The sequence below is a fragment of the Coccinella septempunctata genome, chromosome 9 (genome assembly GCF_907165205.1).
Source record: "Coccinella septempunctata chromosome 9, icCocSept1.1, whole genome shotgun sequence".
Taxonomy (NCBI): domain Eukaryota; kingdom Metazoa; phylum Arthropoda; class Insecta; order Coleoptera; family Coccinellidae; genus Coccinella; species Coccinella septempunctata.
The window spans coordinates 12,783,296-12,804,038 of record NC_058197.1 but is presented as its reverse complement, the minus strand read 5'-3'; the positions used below and the strand labels follow the sequence as shown (position 1 = coordinate 12,804,038).

Genomic DNA, 20,743 nt, shown 5'->3' with positions numbered 1-20,743 from the left:
GGAAACAAATGAAATTTCACGGGGCTCTTTGATTAAAGCTGGATACGGAGAGAGAAGACGGAATGCCGGTCGGAGCGAGAGGGAAGACGATCGAAGCGGGCAGAGGAGGACGGAGTTACGCAGAAGGTTGAAAATGATTAATATGGGGTATACAATGAGTTCGAAATATAACTGGAGGATTCCTTCGATGGATATGTGGGAGCGTGGTTTTTAATATGGTATTTGTGGCATCAGATATTCCGGAGATTCAGAGGGAAATTTAATTCCAACAAAGAAAACGTATCTCCACAATTGAGCTGAATTTGGAAAGTGTTTCATTCGATCAGAGGAATCTATACAAGGATGTATTGATATCTAGTTAGCCTAGACCAGTACCAGGCATAAAAAAAATACTGCGTTACCATAGCAACGAACAATAACTCATTATAAGTGTCAGTGTGAAGTTTGAGGTCAAAAAAGTAAACCACAGTTACGCAATAAATTAAAAGAAAGAAGATGTCCATCGAAATTGTGAAAATCGAAAAATTGGAGTATCGAGCCATCATCAAGTACCTGTATTTAAAAGGGTTAAGAGGTGAGCAGATTTACGAAGATATGCTTAATACCCTTGGTGATCAATGTCCTTCGTATGCGACCGTGAAAAATTGGACTGCAAGCTTCAAAAGAGGTAAATTTTCCATTGAAGATGATGACCGATCTAGAAGGCCAGTTTTTGTGTCAGTCCCCGAAAAAATCGATGCAGTTCATGAAATGATTTTATCAGACCGTCGAATTGGGCTAAAACGGATATCTGAAGCACTGAATATTTCATACGAAAGCGTTCTTCATATAGTTCACCTCAATTTGGACATGAGAAAAATTGCTGCAAAATGGATCCCCAAATGTTTGAATGTTGACCAAAAGCGTGCAAGGGTAGAAGCATCGCGTTCGATCTGTGCTCGATTGAAAACGATGTAGACTTCTTGAACCGAATTGTTACTATGGATCAGACTTGGGTACATTTCTACTATCCAGAAACAAAGCAACAATCGATGGAATGGCGACACTCTGGTTCTCCAGGACCTAAGAAGTTTCGTGTCCAAAAATCTGCTGGAAAAGTTCTTGCTTCAGTTTTTTGGGATTGCCACGGAGTAATCATGATTGATTTTTTGGATAAGGGTAGAACAATAACCGGAGATTACTATTCGACATTACTGACCACTCTACGGGAAAAAATTGAAGAGAAAAAAGATATGGAAAGGGAAGAGAAAATTGAAAGTCCCAGTACAGCTAATACTTGTATGGTTGGTTCCTCACGAGCTCATATCAAGCATTCTACTCTTCGAACCAAGCTCTTGAAACGAAATCTTGGTATTGACATAAAATCCCTTGTCGTGTCTTGAAATTCTGAAATTACTTCTTGTCTTGATCTGGTCTTGAAATCAAGACACATGTAAAAAAGATATTCCAGATAACAGATAAAGCGAATAAACAAATAGAGAAGAATCAGTACGTGATCCATACTAATGGTTGAGCAGTTTATATGTCCAAGTCAAAGTTTCCATTAATACCCCGATCCTAACATGTATTACACTTAATTTCGAAGATTTTTACTCCTGAAAAAGACCCATTGAATTGTGAAAACTTCGAAAAATAGTTGAAAATGAGTAAACGGAGTATGAGAAAGCAGCATCTTCAGCTTAAGGCCCGCTGGACCGGGCGCGCTGTGAGAAGAGGCACGATGGGTCCGATGCTAATGAATAAAAATCGAATATATTGTTTCTGTTGGGGCAGAACCCGTCCCGCCCCGTCCGAGATTGGACGTTACGTTTCGATGGCCCTGGGACAAAAAGAAATTGGGTTTTCACATCTCATTGTGCCCGGCCACATCGGGCCTTACACCATCGAAATCTTCAACTTGCAACGTTCCTTCGAGTCCGATCGGTTTTCGATTTTAGCGAAGGTTTATCGATATTTTCCGGCGAGTACGGTCCTGCGATCCGGGCACGAAACCGGAGTATCGAAAAACAGTTCGACCGCTTACAATTTCGAACCAGAACATTGTGAACTGTCTCGGACGGATCATTAATTACGTTTTTTTATGGGACTTCCAGAAATGTAACGTGTATATATATATACATACATACCCGGTGGTGTAATACCATGAATATTATAATTCCGATTTTAAAAACGAGCGCATCGCGTGAACGAGCGGTTGTTTCGATCATGACGAACGGAATTATTGGTCTCATCGGAGGGAACATACGCCCGGTTTAATTCTCGAAATGTCGACGCGAAAATTTGAGGTTTGTTGAGATTTTATGGAGGTTTTCTGTTATTCTTCCTTCTCCTGAAGTCCACAACTAATGCAATTCAAATGCTTCGAAGATCTCAACCATTTTTTCTCGAAGAACAGACTGAATCTTCCGAAAGGATACACATACTGCTCCACAAAAGTTGAGGACTTCAGTTTTCTCCAACAATTCCTTATGCAGGGTGAATCTTGGACTCGTATAAATGTTTTAACAGTAGATTCTTGAGGTCAAAAGAAACACTTTTTTCCTATACCACTTTTTCCGATTTGGCCCTGATAAAAAGATATAGCCATTTTAAGTTTTTACGATAAGCTGTGCCACCCCTGGAAAAAAAGAATTACCTTCAGAATAACTAGCTGAATCTGTGACACTACACATCTGTGGATCTTCGAAACAGAGTTGTATGGAGCCAAAGTACCCAATTTCCCGAATATCACAGATGTTTTTTTTTTTGAACATCAAATTACTCGAAAACAGCGCATTATACGAGAAAATGTGAAGAATACTTTCATTTTACAAAACGTCCAAATATTCACTAGTGTCCAACTTGGTTGGTTGGGTTCTTTGAATTTTTGGTAGAAAACTGCAGGACGTGGTTGATATCTTGTGTTCAAAAAAGATTCATCAAATAAATGAAAAACTTCTCTGAAACTGACAAAGTAATCAAAGGAAGAACAAAGAACCATTCAGATGTTAGAGACTAAACATTTGAGGAGAATTAATGAAATGAACTTCAACTTTTGCTGAGCAGTATATGTATATGAGCTTGATACATATCCTCATTAATAAAGCCATAAGAATGATTGTACCCATTTTTTTAGAATTGATATCTAGGTACCCACATCATATTCGAAAAATATTATGACCACTTCAAGCACCTAATGGTGTGAAAAAAATTTAATTTTCCTTTTTTCTCGATATATAATGAAGTCTTGATATGCAATTCGAAAAGTAGGACGGCCAAGGAACGATTTCTTGCTGACGAAATCACGAAATGGTAAATTATATATCATTATTAATCGTTACAGAATATTTCCTACTCTTCCATCATAGATTCGAGTTTACGTGTATTTGACAACCCATCAATCACTACTGGCATTTAGCGTTCATTAAGCTCATTTCGTGGTCCAGATTTCAAAACCGGAAATAGCAGAAAATTAAATCTTCTGCAGAGCAAACTCAAAAAATATATGTGAATTCATTGTTCCATTTATATTTCCGATTTTATGCATAATCGATTCTGTGACTCACTGTCAAATTGTTTGGTTAGGTTCGGTATATGTCAAGGTGACATTGATCTTAAGACCAATGTTATGTCACAGAAACGCGTGTACCCTCGCATGCACAACGAAAACCAGACGTAAATAAAAAAAAATAAAACGAACCGACTCGAAAGCATCGTACGAGCACAGAGCGGAGGCCGAAATAAAAATTCCCTCACAAAAGCGTCAGTCTGGCCCATTGTTTCTACTTTTTGAATAATGAGATATGACACGATGATTAATATTAGTTGGAAATTTGAATTTCTCGTCGGATGGATAACTACAGGTGGTTCTTCGCGTTTCTATTATGTTGGCAAAGCCACCCGGGGCATAGAAACTTCGTCACTTGTTTCGGCCTGTCCGTCAAATACTCTCTGTGGGTCGTGTATCGGGAATTTTAATTCGGTGCGCGCCGGGCATGAATGGGCCTCTGTGAAACGAGGCGGATTCGATGAACAGCTTGCTCTCGGGCGCACGCAACGCTCCCTGGGGTCAATTGGGGAATGTCGGTGAACGGAGTAAATGGACAAACTTCAATTCGACCAGTTTCATGAATTGACCGGTCGTTTGTTCGTGATTCACACACACACGGCCGAGATGAATGATTCAAGAGCAGGAATTCGAATCGATACGATTCTATGTCCTTCGGCAGGGGTGAAATGATCATCGAACTCATTTTCATAAGTCACAGAGTTTGAACTTTTGACGTATCAAGGTTAGATCTGTCATCTGTCAAGTTATCGGCTTCGAATACTCGAAAACCGTTTATCACTTCCTCACGTTGGATTTTAATTAGACAAATCTTGTCGCTCTCCCAGATTCCAAGTCTTTCTTCGGCGTCTCTCGTCATTTTCGGTTGATTTAAATAACATATGTCCGTCACGCAGCTGTGCTAACATTGTTTTATTATTTTCTACGCACTCATGAGGACGTTTCACGTTTCCATGTCTGTGGTTTTTATTTTTTTGGTAAATATTGTTTTATCACTTCTACGACTGTTCGGTAACCCCCGACAGCGGTCTACCGTTTGTCGTCTTTCACGAAAGTTCCGAGTAGGTTTCGATGCCAGGAGCATTAACTGTATTTAAATTTTCTTGGTGATGTAATCGTTGTAACGTATTACTAGTAACTTTAAAGCCTACACCAGCCAAAACACCCTGCCATAACAGAGGGCATACTACAATTTGTAAAAATTTTATTACAAATTATTTCACTTTCCATTTCCTAGTTATGTTTTGTAGGTTCTATCTTAAAGCTACATCACCCATTTGTAACTTTTGTAGTAATTGTGATGGTGAAATGAGTTTTGAACTAGAATTTTTTACAAATTTATTACAACTAATCGATTAAAATCACAATTTTGAGTCCCACACTCGATATAAAATATTCTGAAGTCGTGTAACAGTTGTTAAATAGTTTATTACACCAAACCCCTTAATTTTATAACGCGTCTTCAGACAGATCAAAATTCTGATTTAACGAGTCAGTTGTAATCAATTTGTAATAAATTCTAGTCCAAATCCCATTTCGCTATTACAATTACTTCAAAAGATATAAGTACAAGGTAGCTTTAGATTTAACCTACGTCAAACATAACTTTGGAATGGCATGTGTAATAAAATTCGGACCTAGTGTAATGAATTGTAATAAAAATGTAACAAATGGTAGAATGCTTTCGGTTTTAGCAGGGTGATTTGTCTGGTGTAGGTTTGAGTCACTCCAAATACTCGAATTTATCGAGATGTAAGCATACAATACTTATAATGAAAACGTAAAAAAGATAGCAGAGGTAATTATAAATGTTATACAATTTTCAGAACTGTTTCCATTAAATTTCCACTTATTTTCTATCTGTGAGTATCTCTAGGTTGAAATTCCATTGACCTCGACTGGAAAAGCATCAGTTTCGAAGGCACCCGATAAGCATCTTGTGAAAATCACAATAATTACAAGATAAAAGCAAGATTTATGTCGTATACGGTGAAAGGACCCACAAAAATAGAAACAAAGGGAATTAGACGACTGGAGAACTGTCGGAGCGGAAGAATAGAGCTGTTCAATGAAATGAATTATAACATAATGATCACCTTACACCTGACGCTTTAATGATATTTTAAAAAGTCCCTCCGGTGATGAGATGCGGTCTTCTAACGGTCCAAAATGAAAAGGAGAAAAAAAATCACCCAGTCCGTTCAATGTATAATTATTAATGCGGTAGCCGGAGATCGAACGATCTGAATGTTTAATTTTCGTTTCCTCGTTCTTGTAAAATCGGAATTTTTAAATTACATATTTTTATAGAGATCTATCGTCCCAAATTATATCATGTGAAGAGTGTGTAACGGATGTTTTTTTTTCTCCAAACAAGAGGTGTGGCGTCCCTCTTGACCGCCGTCAGTTCAGTGATTTCTTCGACGATTCGGGCTATTTTGAACGGATTATACGCTCCGAGAAATCATTGGGTTTCGTGTTACGAATGGCCGTTAGATAACTTTCAATTTTACGTCGTACTAGGTTGGTCCAATATATGGTCCTTCGGATGAGAAGGTACCTCCGGTGATCGTTGAACTGAAAAACCGAATTAAACCCAATCATCTCACGATAATTTCGGATGGGTACGGCTTGGCGAAATTTTCACGAAGGACCACTCGACGATACCAGGTGAGCCCGGAAAACAATCTCGTTCCTGACGAAAAATTCCCACCATTGTCCCGGAAGTGCCTTCCTCCCCGTCTTCCTAATCCTTTCGAGATCGTATATACGAGATATTTTTTAGACTCGGGATGAATTTATCGAATGCGAAGGGTTTAAATGCCGTGGATTCTGAAAAGGTTAACCGATTTTCATGGCCTCTTAACCCCGATGAAAGCGGGCAGGTAATACTAGACGTAACACAATACGAAGATGCCGGGATATAGGATGGAAAAATAATTGGGGATCCCACATCCACGTCGGATTGTCTGGGTTCATTGAACGTTACCGATCTTTCGCTTTCGTTGAGATTGCATATGGGCCCTGATAGACTTCTTTATTTCCGATTGCTTTTGTTCCAGGAATTTGATAAGAATCCACGCGTGAAACTCGAACCGATTCGTCCACACTGTAAGATCGTATTTTTTTAGTGAAGTAAATTACAAGACCTAAATTAACTTCGGGCTTCGCTAATGAGAAGGGGCCTCATTTTGGCATGTAGGGGCCCCTGGGTATACTGAGTTAGAGGGTCCTTTTTGCCAGTCAACAAAAAAAATCATATATATTTTTTAGTATTGAAGACGATGAGTCTGAACTTGGGAGCCCTATAAGGCTGGGGGGCCTATAATTTCGAGGCCCTACAAACTCACGTCGTAGAAAATACAGCGCCGGTTATATCATTACAGGATTATCATCAATAAATTAATGAACTGGTCAAAATTTGGGGTTCCATGGAAATAACAATATTGAGCAAAGAATCCAAATTCTTTACAATCTCCACTTCTAAAAATATAAAGGCGTCATAACAGTATGGACAACTTAAATTGAAGTACATTTGCCTGGAAGGAGCTCCAGTTAAATTGAGGAGAATTCAAGATTAAATAAAAAAAATACATTGTAAAACTTCCACAGTTTTTTATTTTATTCATTTTTTTCAATTCAAAATTATCCTTTAATTTTTTCCTAATTTTAGTACATTTATTAATGTAATAAATTTTTTTATGATTTTCACCTTTTTCATACTCGAAGACGGAAGTAAATGAAAAAAATAAATAAAATTCAGTTGTAACATGTATTAAAAATATAACGTTGACGTAAATTTATAGAGCACTCGATCTAGGTAAAATTTAGATTTTAATGAATAAATATTAATATAGACCTCGATGAAGACCTATTTTTTTTTTTGAAAATTCACGTGAAACTTATAAGGAAAAACTAGAAATGTGTATATATTAAAATTGGTACACTATGTATTTAACGATGAATTTTTATCATAAATAATAATGACAAATATTATAAGTATATTAAAAATTTCAATCCTTGATATTTCGAGTGATTCTGATAAATAAATTTGTTCAATTGATACAATAATACAATAATAATAATTTCCAAGAAAATTTTTCAATCTGATAGTGGGAAAACCAGGGAAAATATTCAACGCATAACATTATTGCTCAACGGATTGCAGCAGATGCACTTCTTCATCTCATAACGTCGAAAAGAGTAAAATAAATAGAACAATAAATTAAAAGACCGAAGGACGAAGACAAAACTGAGGGATGATACAGCACCATCCTTGCACACGAACCGAACGCGTATCCACATTTTCTCACATAAAAAATCGGTAAAGGGATATCGATAACAAAGACCCGTTCAACAGATAACTTGGCGCACCCCTGAGTCCCTGAAAAATTGTTCAATTTACCATAGTCCCAAAAAAATTCTCATGGTATTTAAGGAGGCAACATCCCAATTTTTTAATCCGGGTATCATCTTACGAAAATAACGTTGAAAAAATGAAACTCACGCTCGTTGTCTTCCGTCCATTCAAGCAACCCCTTGCTTAGGGGTAAGTTTCCTTTGAAAAGCCGTAAAATGGGAATTTCACACAGTGGAGAAGGTGCACATCGGCCCGTACGGTTTTTTTCGTACCTGACTTGCGGACCAGATGTGATTCGTGCGATAAGGGACGATCAGCAGAGCAATAATCCACTGGGGGGTTGTAGGAATCGGTGATTTAGTGAGCATCGGGGTGGTTCCCCTGTATATTTGTGGTAATTTTTCTTAATATGTGGTAATATCTATATTTCTCAAGGGGGATGCGGTATTTTCGAGAGATTTACGATGTTCGAACTGATGACAGCTTCTATTCGTAAGGGTTGCGAGGAATACTAGATGGATTATAATGATTTTTTTGGTGCATCTTTGGGTTAGGTTGATAGAGCGCAAGGTTTTCAAGAGGGGAACCAATTCATTGGGGAATTTGCACTTTTTTTAGAAAATATAATGTTTAACTGAAAATAGGGGTTGAAATTTTCAAAATCATTAAAAGGATAACTAAATGCTTTATATTCATTAAGAATCTTCCATTCGCTCGAAATTATTTTGCACTTTTTGTTAGAAAATATAATATATAACTGAAAATAGGGGTTGAAATTTTCAAAATCATTAAAAGGATATCTAATTGAAATCTAATTTTCAATATTCATTATTGAATTATTATTCGATTTGTTTATTTTCGGGAGAAAATAGAGAAAATACGACGTGGGTTGATATTTTTCCCGAGCGCTATTACCATTTTATACCAATGATATTAATCGTTATTCCTGCCTCCAAATAGCGAAATACAGAAATAATAATTGATAGGGTACGACAGAATCGATAAATATTAATTAAATCCATCGATCATCTTATGCAAATCAGGCGTTAATTAACGATCTCCGCAGATTGAGAAACACGAAATTCAGATTCGAATTTTCTACTGAATAAATACTTTTTGGGGGGACCTCAGCGGGTAATTAAAAAACACTAAAAGTTGAAATATCGCCGCGGTAACCTCAAGTGAAACCCGTAACATTTTCCGGATACAATTTTCGGTTTTAATTGGAGATTAACAGATATGCGGGTTACCTAATTTCTCGTTCGCTTTGATTTCTGACCGCTGTACCAGAATGATGTATAATGTATTCGACGTTATAAGACACTTTTTCTAATTTTACAAGGTTTCGAGTCCAATAAATATTGCGTTTTAAAGACTGGATATTGAGATGTCGAACGGTCAATTTGAATTTATAATTTCCCGTATCGGATTTTGTTTTTATTGAAATTCGGCGGATTAACATGAAGATGAGGATTATGTTGTTGTTTTCAGATTTTTCGAACTGCTGGTTGAAGTTGGTTATTTATTGAATTCATTCTGGAAATAATAGTGATAAAATTATTATTTTTACGAAATTATTAATCAATAGCTAAAAAAGTGAAGTCAATATCGATGAGCATAATAATTTTTTCAGTTGAATCTTGTTTATATATTATTGTTCATCATTTTATTTGAACTCAAAAATATTTTATTATTTTTATTTCTTCTAAGAAAAAATTAAACTCGTTCTGGAAAAGATAGTGATAAAATTATTATTTTTACAAAATTATTAATCAATAGCTAAAAAAGTAAAGTGAATATCGATGAGCATAATAATTTTTTCAGTTGAATCTTGTTTTTATATTATTGTTTATTATTTAATCTGAACTAAAAAATATTTTATAATTTTTATTTTTTTCTAAGAAAAAATTAATGACGTAATTCACACAATTCTTTTTCGATACTGATGGGATCCAAGATCCATCAACAAACTCGAAATTCCTATGATCGTTATCTCGACGAACGATTTTACACTAATTCCTTCATAAAACCGACCATTTATTTCTTTAATCTAACGGATCTCGACATTCCGAAGAGAATGGAACGGAAAAAAACAAAAGCGCGTTTGTTAGGAGCAGATAATGGCGACAAGCTGCGAAAATTAATTCAAATTTTAATGGAGTAGGAAAAAATGCAGGTCAAAATGTGTGGCGAAGGCATAGCTTTCGGCCAAATCGCTTGGGCGTGATCATAATAGATAAAACAATTAAGGTTACTTTCGAACTAGACATGTAGCCAGTGTGCAGAAATCGAATACATATCTATATAAATGTATAACAATAGAACTGTTCATATTGAAGCAGAGAATTCTCTAATCCGACCTTGATCGATGAGCTGAATAAGTTCATTGTCTAACAATGAAAAACTCTGCAAATTTTACGTCTATCATCTCCAAAATGTTGAATAGGGTTCTTTAATTGAATTATATCCATGTTTTGTTTTGTAAAACTCAACTTCCATCAAAATATCCTTGAGAAAACAATAAGTCCATATATTGACACCGCTAAATTCAGTACATTATCATAAATTATAGTCCTTTGAGCAGTGGCGAGAGGGGGCATAATTTGTTATGTGAAATTCTGTAAGGTGATTGTTGATATAAATAGAGAACTATTTTGAAACTTATTCTTATTTGAAGACGGAACTAAAATCATTTCATATTTCTCTCATGTTCTCAAATGGGTGAGGGGGCTGGGGGGCATCACCCCCCTTACTGGAACCACCCTTGCCTTTAAGTAATCATTATTATGGTATGGTTTTTATGGTGAATATATTTTTTTATTTGATAATTTTTGAATCCTAGTATTTTTTTGTTTTATGTGCCAAAATTGTTTTTTAATTGGGGTAAAATAGATATTCCGTATAAATAAATTATTTGGGCTTTTTTTGTTCCTTATATAACGTTAGTTTTTGCCACATTTTTTTTATCAGTTAGGCGTGTTAGGAAATCATTGTTTTGCCTGTTTTTTTATCAAACGAATGATTTTAGCAGTTTAATTGGTGGATAATAATTTCCGAAATGGGTGAATTGACTAATGCGTTCGGTTATTGACACGGCCTTTTTTCCAATCCCAATCGTCAGATTGGAATCGATAAACGGCAATAAATGAATGGGTTTAATGAATTTCAAGGAAAACGAATGATAATAATGTTTTTGCGGGCTGTCATCCGATATGTATGGAATTATTTAAACGATCGATTTGCATAATTGAAATACGATACAAACGAACACAAATGTGGGAATATTGTGAAGTCACCAGTAATAATGAATGGGTTATTCAAAGTTATTCTCGAAATGCAGAAATCAAAACAAAGGTATTACGATGAATTATGCAGAGTGAGGTTTCGACTTTTACTTTCAACGGAAGTTGAACAACAATTTCTTTAAATGAAAAAAATCGATTCCCTCTTATGATGAATTTTATTCAATTTTAAGGTTCTAAGGCTTGTAGAAATGCTTTGTGATGATTGAGATAAGGGAGGTGTAAGTAACATCACTCTGACGGTTGACAGTTGACAGCGATCATAGAGTTCGGTGGATGACATTAATTCGGGTCATAGAGCCTAATGTTTTTGCATCTGTCATTATGAGTTTCCTTTTGTTTTGATTTTCTAGAAAGCGAGATCTCTCTGTGGTTCACGGTATTAGTTGAAAATGTTACGTAGCAAGTAGTTGATGAGGTCTGTGTAAACAACACAATCAAATAGCGAAACCGTCGAACACTCCGATAGAGTTCTAAATGTGCTGATGTGAAAAAAAACGTACAATTTCCACATTCCGTCACGAAACAAGCGAAAAACTCGGATCGATCAATTTGTTTCCTGAAAAAACCTTGAATGTTACTTTTTTCCATTTCGAATTACGAAAAACACGTGTGAATAATTGCCTCGGTTGCGTACCAAGGAGTCGATTACCCAAATCGCACACAGAAATAAATACCCATATCGCTTTAACTCGATCCTTGATCTCTCTCTCTCGATGATCCTTCCACACATCCATAGAGAGATATGTAAATCTCCGATGGTTATTAATTTTTATTTCGCAGCCGAAATTACTGAGGCGTAAAATCAGACAAATTGTTTTTATCTTGGACATTAATTTTTTCCCAAGTACACGGAATTTTAACGAACGATCCGGTACCGACGCATTAGCATTTTCTGTGCGATGGAGTGGCTCGATAAATCTATGATTAGTACCGTAGATAATTCCGGGGAATTTTGGGAATTCATGTCCGAGATTCTAATTATGTGTTTTTGATGGAAATGGTGAGAAAAAAGGGGCAATAGATGATCAAGATGGATAACTCCTAATGGGTGTTCCATGAAAGGGGGACTTTTTCATTGAACGATAAAGCGTAAAATTCAGACCACGATGAGGTTAAGTTGATCCCACAATTAGCTTTCGAGTGGTTTTAAAAATTAAACGGTGTAGAGATGATTCCAATTTTCCGTGAAACCAAAAACTTCGGAATATAGACACGCTTCGTATAAACCTTCAATGTTCCTAATCTTGACTGATGGCGATGAGCACCGGCAGAATTTCGCGGAAAACATCGTAAAAAATTCGTTTCGCCGAAAACGACATTAATTGCGTCAAAAATCAGCACCAGTCGATCTAACGGTCTCGTAAACGTCAGAAATTCCGCTGAAAACCATTCAAAACGGCAATACGGTAAATTGTAATCACTGTACGGGCCGTGAATACCCATTTTTTTCCAAACGTTCCTCGATAAACATGATTAGTACATGTCGCCGAGACGTCCGCCAGACAACGGAGATGCGGAGGCGCTCTTACAATGGCCATTTTACGGATTGAGTCGTAACGGGCCACAGGTAGGTACGAAATTCTTCACTTTTGTACCGCGGCCAGATCGTAGGAGATTTTACATAGTTTTCACCTCATTGTACGGTCGTTATTAGCATTTTATCGGTTTTTTGTGCGTCCGCCACGTTGGCAGCGGTTTATACAAGCGCGACTACTGACTTCTCTCTCTCCCAATTTCATTTTCGATGATTACGTTCATTGTTGGTATTGATAGGTTTCGATTTTTTTTTTGTTCGAACGATGATTTATCGGAGATACCGTTGGTCAATCAGAATGATAATGAAGAGTTTGACGTGGGTTAAGTCTGGGACGATGGGATGGAATTTCCGAGGGGAGGGGGCTCCTTCGGGTTCCAGTTACAAAAAAACGAGGTCTTGCAGACATTTCGGAATGCCGTAACAATTTTTTGATGGAGTGGCTTCTGTTTTTTGTATGAGAAACACTTCTATCATCTCTAGCTATGATAAACACGAAAACGAAACGGCGGTCTAGAGGTCGAGAGTGCCGAATTATTCAGGGTGTCCCAGGATTAATTGGAATATATTTGGGTGTAGGTTTAGGACCTCAAAATGAGACGAAAAGTTTGTAAGGAGTTGAGGAGTTACGTTACTTCAAAAGTGTTTATTCAATTTTTTTTTCAAAGTAGGACCAAGTTGAACAATTTTTTTCATAGCTGGGGAGGGGTGAAATTGACAACCCTTTCTTTCTACCATAATTTTCCACAGTCTCCGATATTATGTATTGAAAAGACAATTAGAATTGAAAACTTTACTGTTTCTCGAGTTCGTGACGTGTTCTCAAGTTTTCCCGACGTTTTTCTTTTTTCAGCCATTCACGATCTTGTACGATCACACAGAACACGTCTCCACACCCAATTATCGTGACAAATTGCGGGACTATTTCGTTAGAATCAATTTCCGACAATTTATCTTTAGACAATGGCCGATGCCAAATAATTTCTATCTTTAAATCTTGCTATTAGCGTCGAAAACAATCGCCCGTACGAATCGTTACGGCTCGGAAATAGGTATCGGACGCATTCTTCTCAAAAACCGACGGTTGAATTTGAAAATTCCGAAATAGGTTGATAAAAAGAGGTTTCCTGAAGACGACCGGTGATATAGCCAAAACGTGGGATATAATGAGGCAAAATGATGGAAATTTATATTCTTGTGGCTCTTGATCGGTTTTAGATCTAGTGTCAAGCTTCAACGAACGTATTTGTTTATCTCATCGGTATTTTACTAATTTCGTAAGCATATAAAACAGGAACCACGGTATCTGTAGATTTCATTTAATTTTTGAGACAACTCAGCCCGAAAGGGTGAATATCCTGGCGTAGGTACTAGTGTGTAAAATGATGGTCCTAAAATAGGCCCTTGGGGTATTCCCCGTTCTATAAATTTGCACGTTACTGACGTACATCAAGGAATATCAATAAAAATCTGTACATCCATGATTATTATCGTCGATAAATTCGTGCCTGACGAGAATTGTCGAAATATGGACCGTGAGCAGAAAAAATTCCATATTTGTCAAATGGTTCAACGACCAATCATGTTCACTTCGAAAATAACGGAAAGCCCTAATCGAATATTTATCGCATGGGGATCTCGATAGAAATCGTCGAACCGGCTCTGTAGAGTCACCTGAACAACAATGAAAAAAAAAACGAGTTTCATTCTTTATCGTACAAATAAGAATAGATCTATTAGTTACAACGAGCACATAATGTATTCACTGTTTGATTGGCATAAACACACATACATAGAAGATAATTGTTACAGGGAAGAGACGTTGACCTCTATACTCTCTACAGCTTGTCTTCCTATAGTAGAAGTCATCGTTAGACCCATGATTTCTCTCGTTCGGAAGATGAATTTGCGTTTACACGTCCAAACTCTTGTAAAGCTAACGAGTCATCCGACCGGTATTGATTGACGAGAGCCAAATATCCATTTCAAAAGTGGATCGGCATCAAAACATCGATCTACACCGCCGTGACCTGAAAGATCACGGTAACATCGAGAAACGCCATGTCAATCAATAGAAACAAATTGTGTATTTCTCAAAGGGCATTTTGATGTCACTATTCTATGATCACTTAAGATTATCCATATTTTTTCGGAATTATTCATCAACAAACGCACTCTTCTTCGATATTTGCCGTCTTTCAACTCGTTCAACCGCTGTTCTGTGATTTAAGAAGTGTCAAGTTACCCCGTCTCAGTTATTAGCTGTCACCTTTGACGCAAGGCATGTAAACGTCAGAATTAAGTGATGGGGAAATAAACAATTCCGAAGTTGAAATTCAGAATGTGTTTCTATGGACGAGTGTATGTTTCCATGCTCGATCTTCACGTCAAGTTCCATATGTCGAGTCGGCATAAATATAATGTGGGAAGTGCACAGATCTTCGTTTGGAGATCGTTAAGTCGATTCTGTGTTCGCAACCACCCTCCCACCAGACGAAACGGTTCGAAATCATATTTTGCGATCGGAACTCGTTCTCGTTTCTCCGCCATACGGCAATTTTCTGATCTAAACTAGAACAATATAACGTTACGTAAGGACAAAATGTTAAGAACTTTTCTCCTCAGTGATAATGGTACTAATAAATACCTCGCTGACTGTTAGTTCTATGTCCATTAATTGTTTTATGGTAAATTATGGTTCTACCACCTAATTATAAATTCAAGTGAACTATTTATTTGAACCGATGCAATTTATTCGTTTACGTTTGTTGTTTCTTGAGTATCTGGACTGCCCACGCGCCGCACAAAGCCGGTGTTAGCGAGAAACCGAGAAAAATCGGAATTTATGGGTTGGTTATGTGGCCAGCATTCGTACAGCACACGTGCGAACACCGAATTTCGTGAAGAACCAAGGGAAACCAGAGAATTTGAACGATGGTTAACGTCATCGAGCGGACACAGAGGAATCGCTGTATGAAATACGATAAGGAGGTAGTCAAGCCACTTTTCTATTGGGACGTACGACTTACGACAATCTCTGAATAGGATGTTTACACAAAGAAGCGTAGATTAGAATATTTTGCAAGGTTTGTTTTGAATAGTCCTCGAGGAATGTAAAAATTCAATACATATTCATTTATTGCTGCAACGGACGGGCATAACGAATCTCTGTGGGTAAATGAAGATATTGTAGTCGACGTGGTGGAACGCAGCGCTAAAGAGCATAGATGGAAATCGCACCAGGATGTGCACATGGATTAATGTTGACCTAGAGATTTTTTCTATGCGCGATTCGAATTTTAACGGTTTTCACGATTGGAATACGGACAGCGACATTCGGGACGGTCCATTCATCAAACTGATCGATCCAATAAAGCAAATTCGAAGAATTGAGACATAAAATATGTAGATACTAATTTGCCAGATTAAAATAAAGACTGGTAGTTGGAGAACTGGAAAGTTGTCATTTAGATAGCACCCAGCGTAGTGCCATCTACATAAATTAGAAGAAAGAGAGGGAAGATCCAATTCTAGCTTGTACATAAAGTTCAGCTAACTGTACAGTGGCGTAGCATGCGTTTATCCGAACGAAACCTCGTTAAATGAGATTGAGTCGAAGCAAATCAATATTTTGTCAGGCAAATATTGGAAAATGGTTGTACTTTCTGCTTGTCAAATCAACATCCTGCAATCTATTGAGGCTGAGCCTCCGATGCTTCATTTTGTTTGTCCCGAACTATGGGGACGCCACTGCGCGCAGGAACAGGCTGGATTGAAATATTTGCATTCCATTTTCTAATAAACATGCATAATAGCGTTTTTGCCCGGCAAATTAAAACAGATGTTCAATATTATATTACCAGCATTATTCTCGGGAATTTCATTTAACAATTCAACGTTCGTCGTTTTGCGTTGGTCTGCTGCCGGATGAATTGATGGTCCCTACTCGAAAACTGCCAGTCGAGATGATATGGCTATAAAAGAGGATTTCGAAAGTCGTAATTCTTTTTTTTTTTGTTGACGTATGACGACAGAATTGGCGCTGCTAGCAAAAGGACAACAGAGAAGTTGGAGTAGCCTCTACGATATCCAATAATCCAATGGAAAACTATTTAGTAGTCCAGTTAAGCGAGGAAAAACTGTTTAACTATTCAAGATGTTGTCCCTCACAGAGTCGCTAGCAAAAGGACATCAGGGGAAGTTGAAGTAGTCTCTATGATATCGAATAGAAAACTACTTGGTAGTCCAGTTATGTGAGGTAAAGATTGATTTACTGTTCAATATTTTGTCCCTCACAGAGTCGCATGGCAAATTTGGTGACAAAATAGCTGTATGCAAAAGGACAACAGAGGAAGTTGGAGTAGCCTCTACGATATCCAATGGAAAACTATTAAGTAGTCCAGTTAAGCGAGGAAAAACTGTTCAACTGTTCAAGATGTTGTCCCTCACAGAGTCGCTAGCAAAAGGACATCAGGGGAAGTTGAAGTAGCGTCTATGATATCGAATAGAGAACTACTTGGTAGTCCAGTTATGTGAGGAAAAGATCGATTTACTGTTCAATATTTTGTCCCTCACAGAGTAGCATGGCAAATTTGGTGACAAAATAGCTGTATGCAAAAGGACAACAGAGGAAGTTGGAGTAGCCTCTACGATATCCAATAATCCAATGGAAAACTATTTAGTAGTCCAGTTAAGCGAGGAAAAACTGTTTAACTATTCAAGATGTTGTCCCTCACAGAGTCGCTAGCAAAAGGACATCAGGGGAAGTTGAAGTAGTCTCTATGATATCGAATAGAAAACTACTTGGTAGTCCAGTTATGTGAGGAAAAGATCAATTTACTGTTCAATATTTTGTCCCTCACAGAGTCGCATGGCAAATTTGGTGACAAAATAGCTGTATGCAAAAGGACAACAGAGGAAGTTGGAGTAGCCTCTACGATATCCAATGGAAAATTATTTAGTAGTCCAGTTAAGCGAGGAAAAACTGTTTAACTATTCAAGATGTTGTCCCTCACAGAGTCGCTAGCAAAAGGACATCAGGGGAAGTTGAAGTAGCGTCTATGATATCGAATAGAGAACTACTTGGTAGTCCAGTTATGTGAGGAAAAGATCGATTTACTGTTCAATATTTTGTCCCTCACAGAGTCGCATGGCAAATTTGGTGACAAAATAGCTGTATGCAAAAGGATAACAGAGGAAGTTGGAGTAGCCTCTACGATATCGAATGGAAAACTATTTAGTAGTCCAGTTAAGCGAGGATAAACTGTTCAACTGTTCAAGATGTTGTCCCTCACAGAGTCCCTAGCAAAAGGACATCAGGGGAAGTTGAAGTAGCCTCTATTATATCGAATAGAAAACTACTTAGTAGTCCAGTTATGTGAGGGAAAGATTGATTTACTGTTCAATATTTTGTCCCTCACAGAGTCGCATGGCAAACTTGATGACAAAATAGCTGCTATAGCAAAAGGACAACAGAGGGAGTTGGAGTAGCCTCTACGATATCGAATGGAAAACTATTTAGTAGTCCAGTTAAGCGAGGAAAAACTGTTTAACTATTCAAGATGTTGTCCCTCACAGAGTCGCTAGCAAAAGGACATCAGGGGAAGTTGAAGTAGCCTCTATGATATCGAATAGAAAACTACTTGGTAGTCCAGTTATGTGAGGAAAAGATTGATTTACTGTTCAATATTTTGTCCCTCACAGAATCGCATGGCAAATTTGATGACAAAATAGCAGCTATAGCAAAAGGACAACAGAGGGAGTTGGATTAGCCTCTACGATATCGAATGGAAAACTATTTAGTAGTCCAGTTAAGCGAGGAAAAACTGTTCAACTGTTCAAGATGTTGTCCCTCACCGACTTGCTAGCGAAAGGACGTCAGGAGAAGTTGGAGTAGCCTCTATGATATCGAATGGAAAACTACTTAGTAGTCCAGTTATGTGAGGAAAAGAGTGTTTAACTGTCCAAAATTTTGTCCCTCACAGAATCGCATGGCAAATTTGATGACAAAATAGCTGTATGCAAAAGGACAACAGAAGAAGTTGGAGTAGCCTCTACGATATCGAATGGAAAACTATTTAGTAGTCCAGTTAAGCGAGGAAAAACTGTTTAACTATTCAAGATGTTGTCCCTCACAGAGTCGCTAGCAAAAGGACATCAGGGGAAGTTGAAGTAGCCTCTATGATATCGAAAAGAGAACTACTTGGTAGTCCAGTTATGTGAAGAAAAGATTGTTTTACTGTTCAATCTTTTGTCCCTCACAGAGTCGCATGGCAAACTTGATGACAAAATAGCAGCTAAAGCAAAAGGACAACAGAGGAAGTTGGAGTAGCCTCTACAATATCGAATGAAAAACTATTTAGTAGTACATTTATGTGACGGAGAGATTGTTTTACTGTTCAATATTTTGTCCCTAACAGAGTCGCTAGCAAAAGGACATCAGGTAAGCGTCTATGATATCGAATGGAAAACTACTTGGTAGTCCAGTTATGTGAGGAAAAGATTGATTTACTGTTCAATATTTTGTCCCTCACAGAATCGCATGGCTAATTTGGTGACAAAATAGCTGCTAGCAAAAGGACAACAAAGGAAGTTGGAGTAGCCTCTACAATATCGAATGAAAAACTATTTAGTAGTACATTTATGTGACGGAGAGATTGTTTTACTGTTCAATATTTTGTCCCTAACAGAGTCGCTAGCAAAAGGACATCAGGTAAGCGTCTATGATATCGAATGGAAAACTACTTAGTAGTCCAGTTGTATGAGGGAGATATTGTTTTATTGTTCAATATTTTGTCCCTTACAGAGTCGTATGACTACAAAATAGTTGCTAGCAAAAGGACAACAGGGAAAATGTACCTTGGTGTGTGTCTACACTCGTTTGGGTATGTGTGAAACCAATTTAAAACCTTGTGTCATATTTTTACTCACCGTTGTTGAAGGCCGCCATCGGGAGCTGTTTCGTTATGCTCTCGGTAACGTCCGGCGCCAGGCCGTAGATGCCGAGCAACTCGCGCATAGTGTTCATCGCGAATTCGCGCATGTCGCTTATCTGCGGATACGGGAACCCTTGGGCGCCGTCGCCGAAGGCGCCCAGGGCCTGATTGTCGTACTTCTGCACATGCGGCTTCGACAGGTTGTGGATGGAGAAGCTAGACGGGATCTTGCTGTCGTTCTCCGAGCTGAGGTTGTCGTCCTCGTACTCGTTCCTGGCCGAGTTCGACTCGTTGCACGACTCGCTGTCCGAGCTGTCGTTCTTCTGGCTGAGATCCATCGGGAAGAACCTGGGATCCACCACCACCTTCCTGGTGTTCTGGGTCTTGCGCCTCCTGGAGTTGCTGATGTTGTTGTTCTCCGAGTACTCGCTGAGGTTCAGCGCCTCCGCGTTCTCCGGGTAGTCGTTGTTGTAGAGGACGTTGGAGGCGCATCTCGGTTTGAAGTTTTTCCTCTTGTTACGCTTGGGGCTCTCTTGTTTGAGGGAGGCGGCGTAGTTGTCCTCGGAGTCCGAGGAGTTCTGCTGGGATCCGAAACATTGTCGGCCGGTGTAGGGGTCGAATTCTTCGTCGGTGGTGTTTTGCGCGGCCATTTTAGCCGCTACTTGATCTGAAAAGAAGGGGGAGATGTGTAGTTGTTCAAAGATCAATTTGTGGAAATAAAACACATGTAACAATTCGCGAATCGATATCCGACGACACATCGAGACCCATCCATGTCATTCCGCGAGATAGCATCGACGTGGATCGCCGGTACCATCTGTCCCATCTACGTCAACGGCAGTCAATTGTCTCTGACCGGCCCACCTCGCGAAAGAAGCGAACAATAAGATGTCGCTACATCGCCGTTTTCGGGACTGTACGTAAAACGTTGCTACCCATTATTTTGGCGAATTTCTGAAATGGTTCCGGTCTTATTTTCTGGGCAATTCTGCCGCTTGGCTCCTTAATATTCCGGTCCTCATCCGCCGCGTCCGCGACGTTGCCGGTCGGTTCGGAAAATCC

General features: G+C 38.3%; 1 protein-coding gene across 2 annotated transcripts in view; it reads right to left on the bottom strand.

The window, feature by feature from the left end:
- LOC123319810 (zinc finger protein castor homolog 1-like) overlaps positions 1 to 20,743 on the bottom strand; it is an 89,772-nt gene that overhangs the window by 32,987 nt on the left and 36,042 nt on the right. For both annotated transcript variants that reach the window (XM_044906754.1, XM_044906755.1), the window contains exon 3: positions 19,677 to 20,348. In XM_044906754.1, the coding sequence (XP_044762689.1) occupies positions 19,677 to 20,348 (672 nt within the window). The remainder of the gene's footprint in view (positions 1 to 19,676; positions 20,349 to 20,743) is intronic.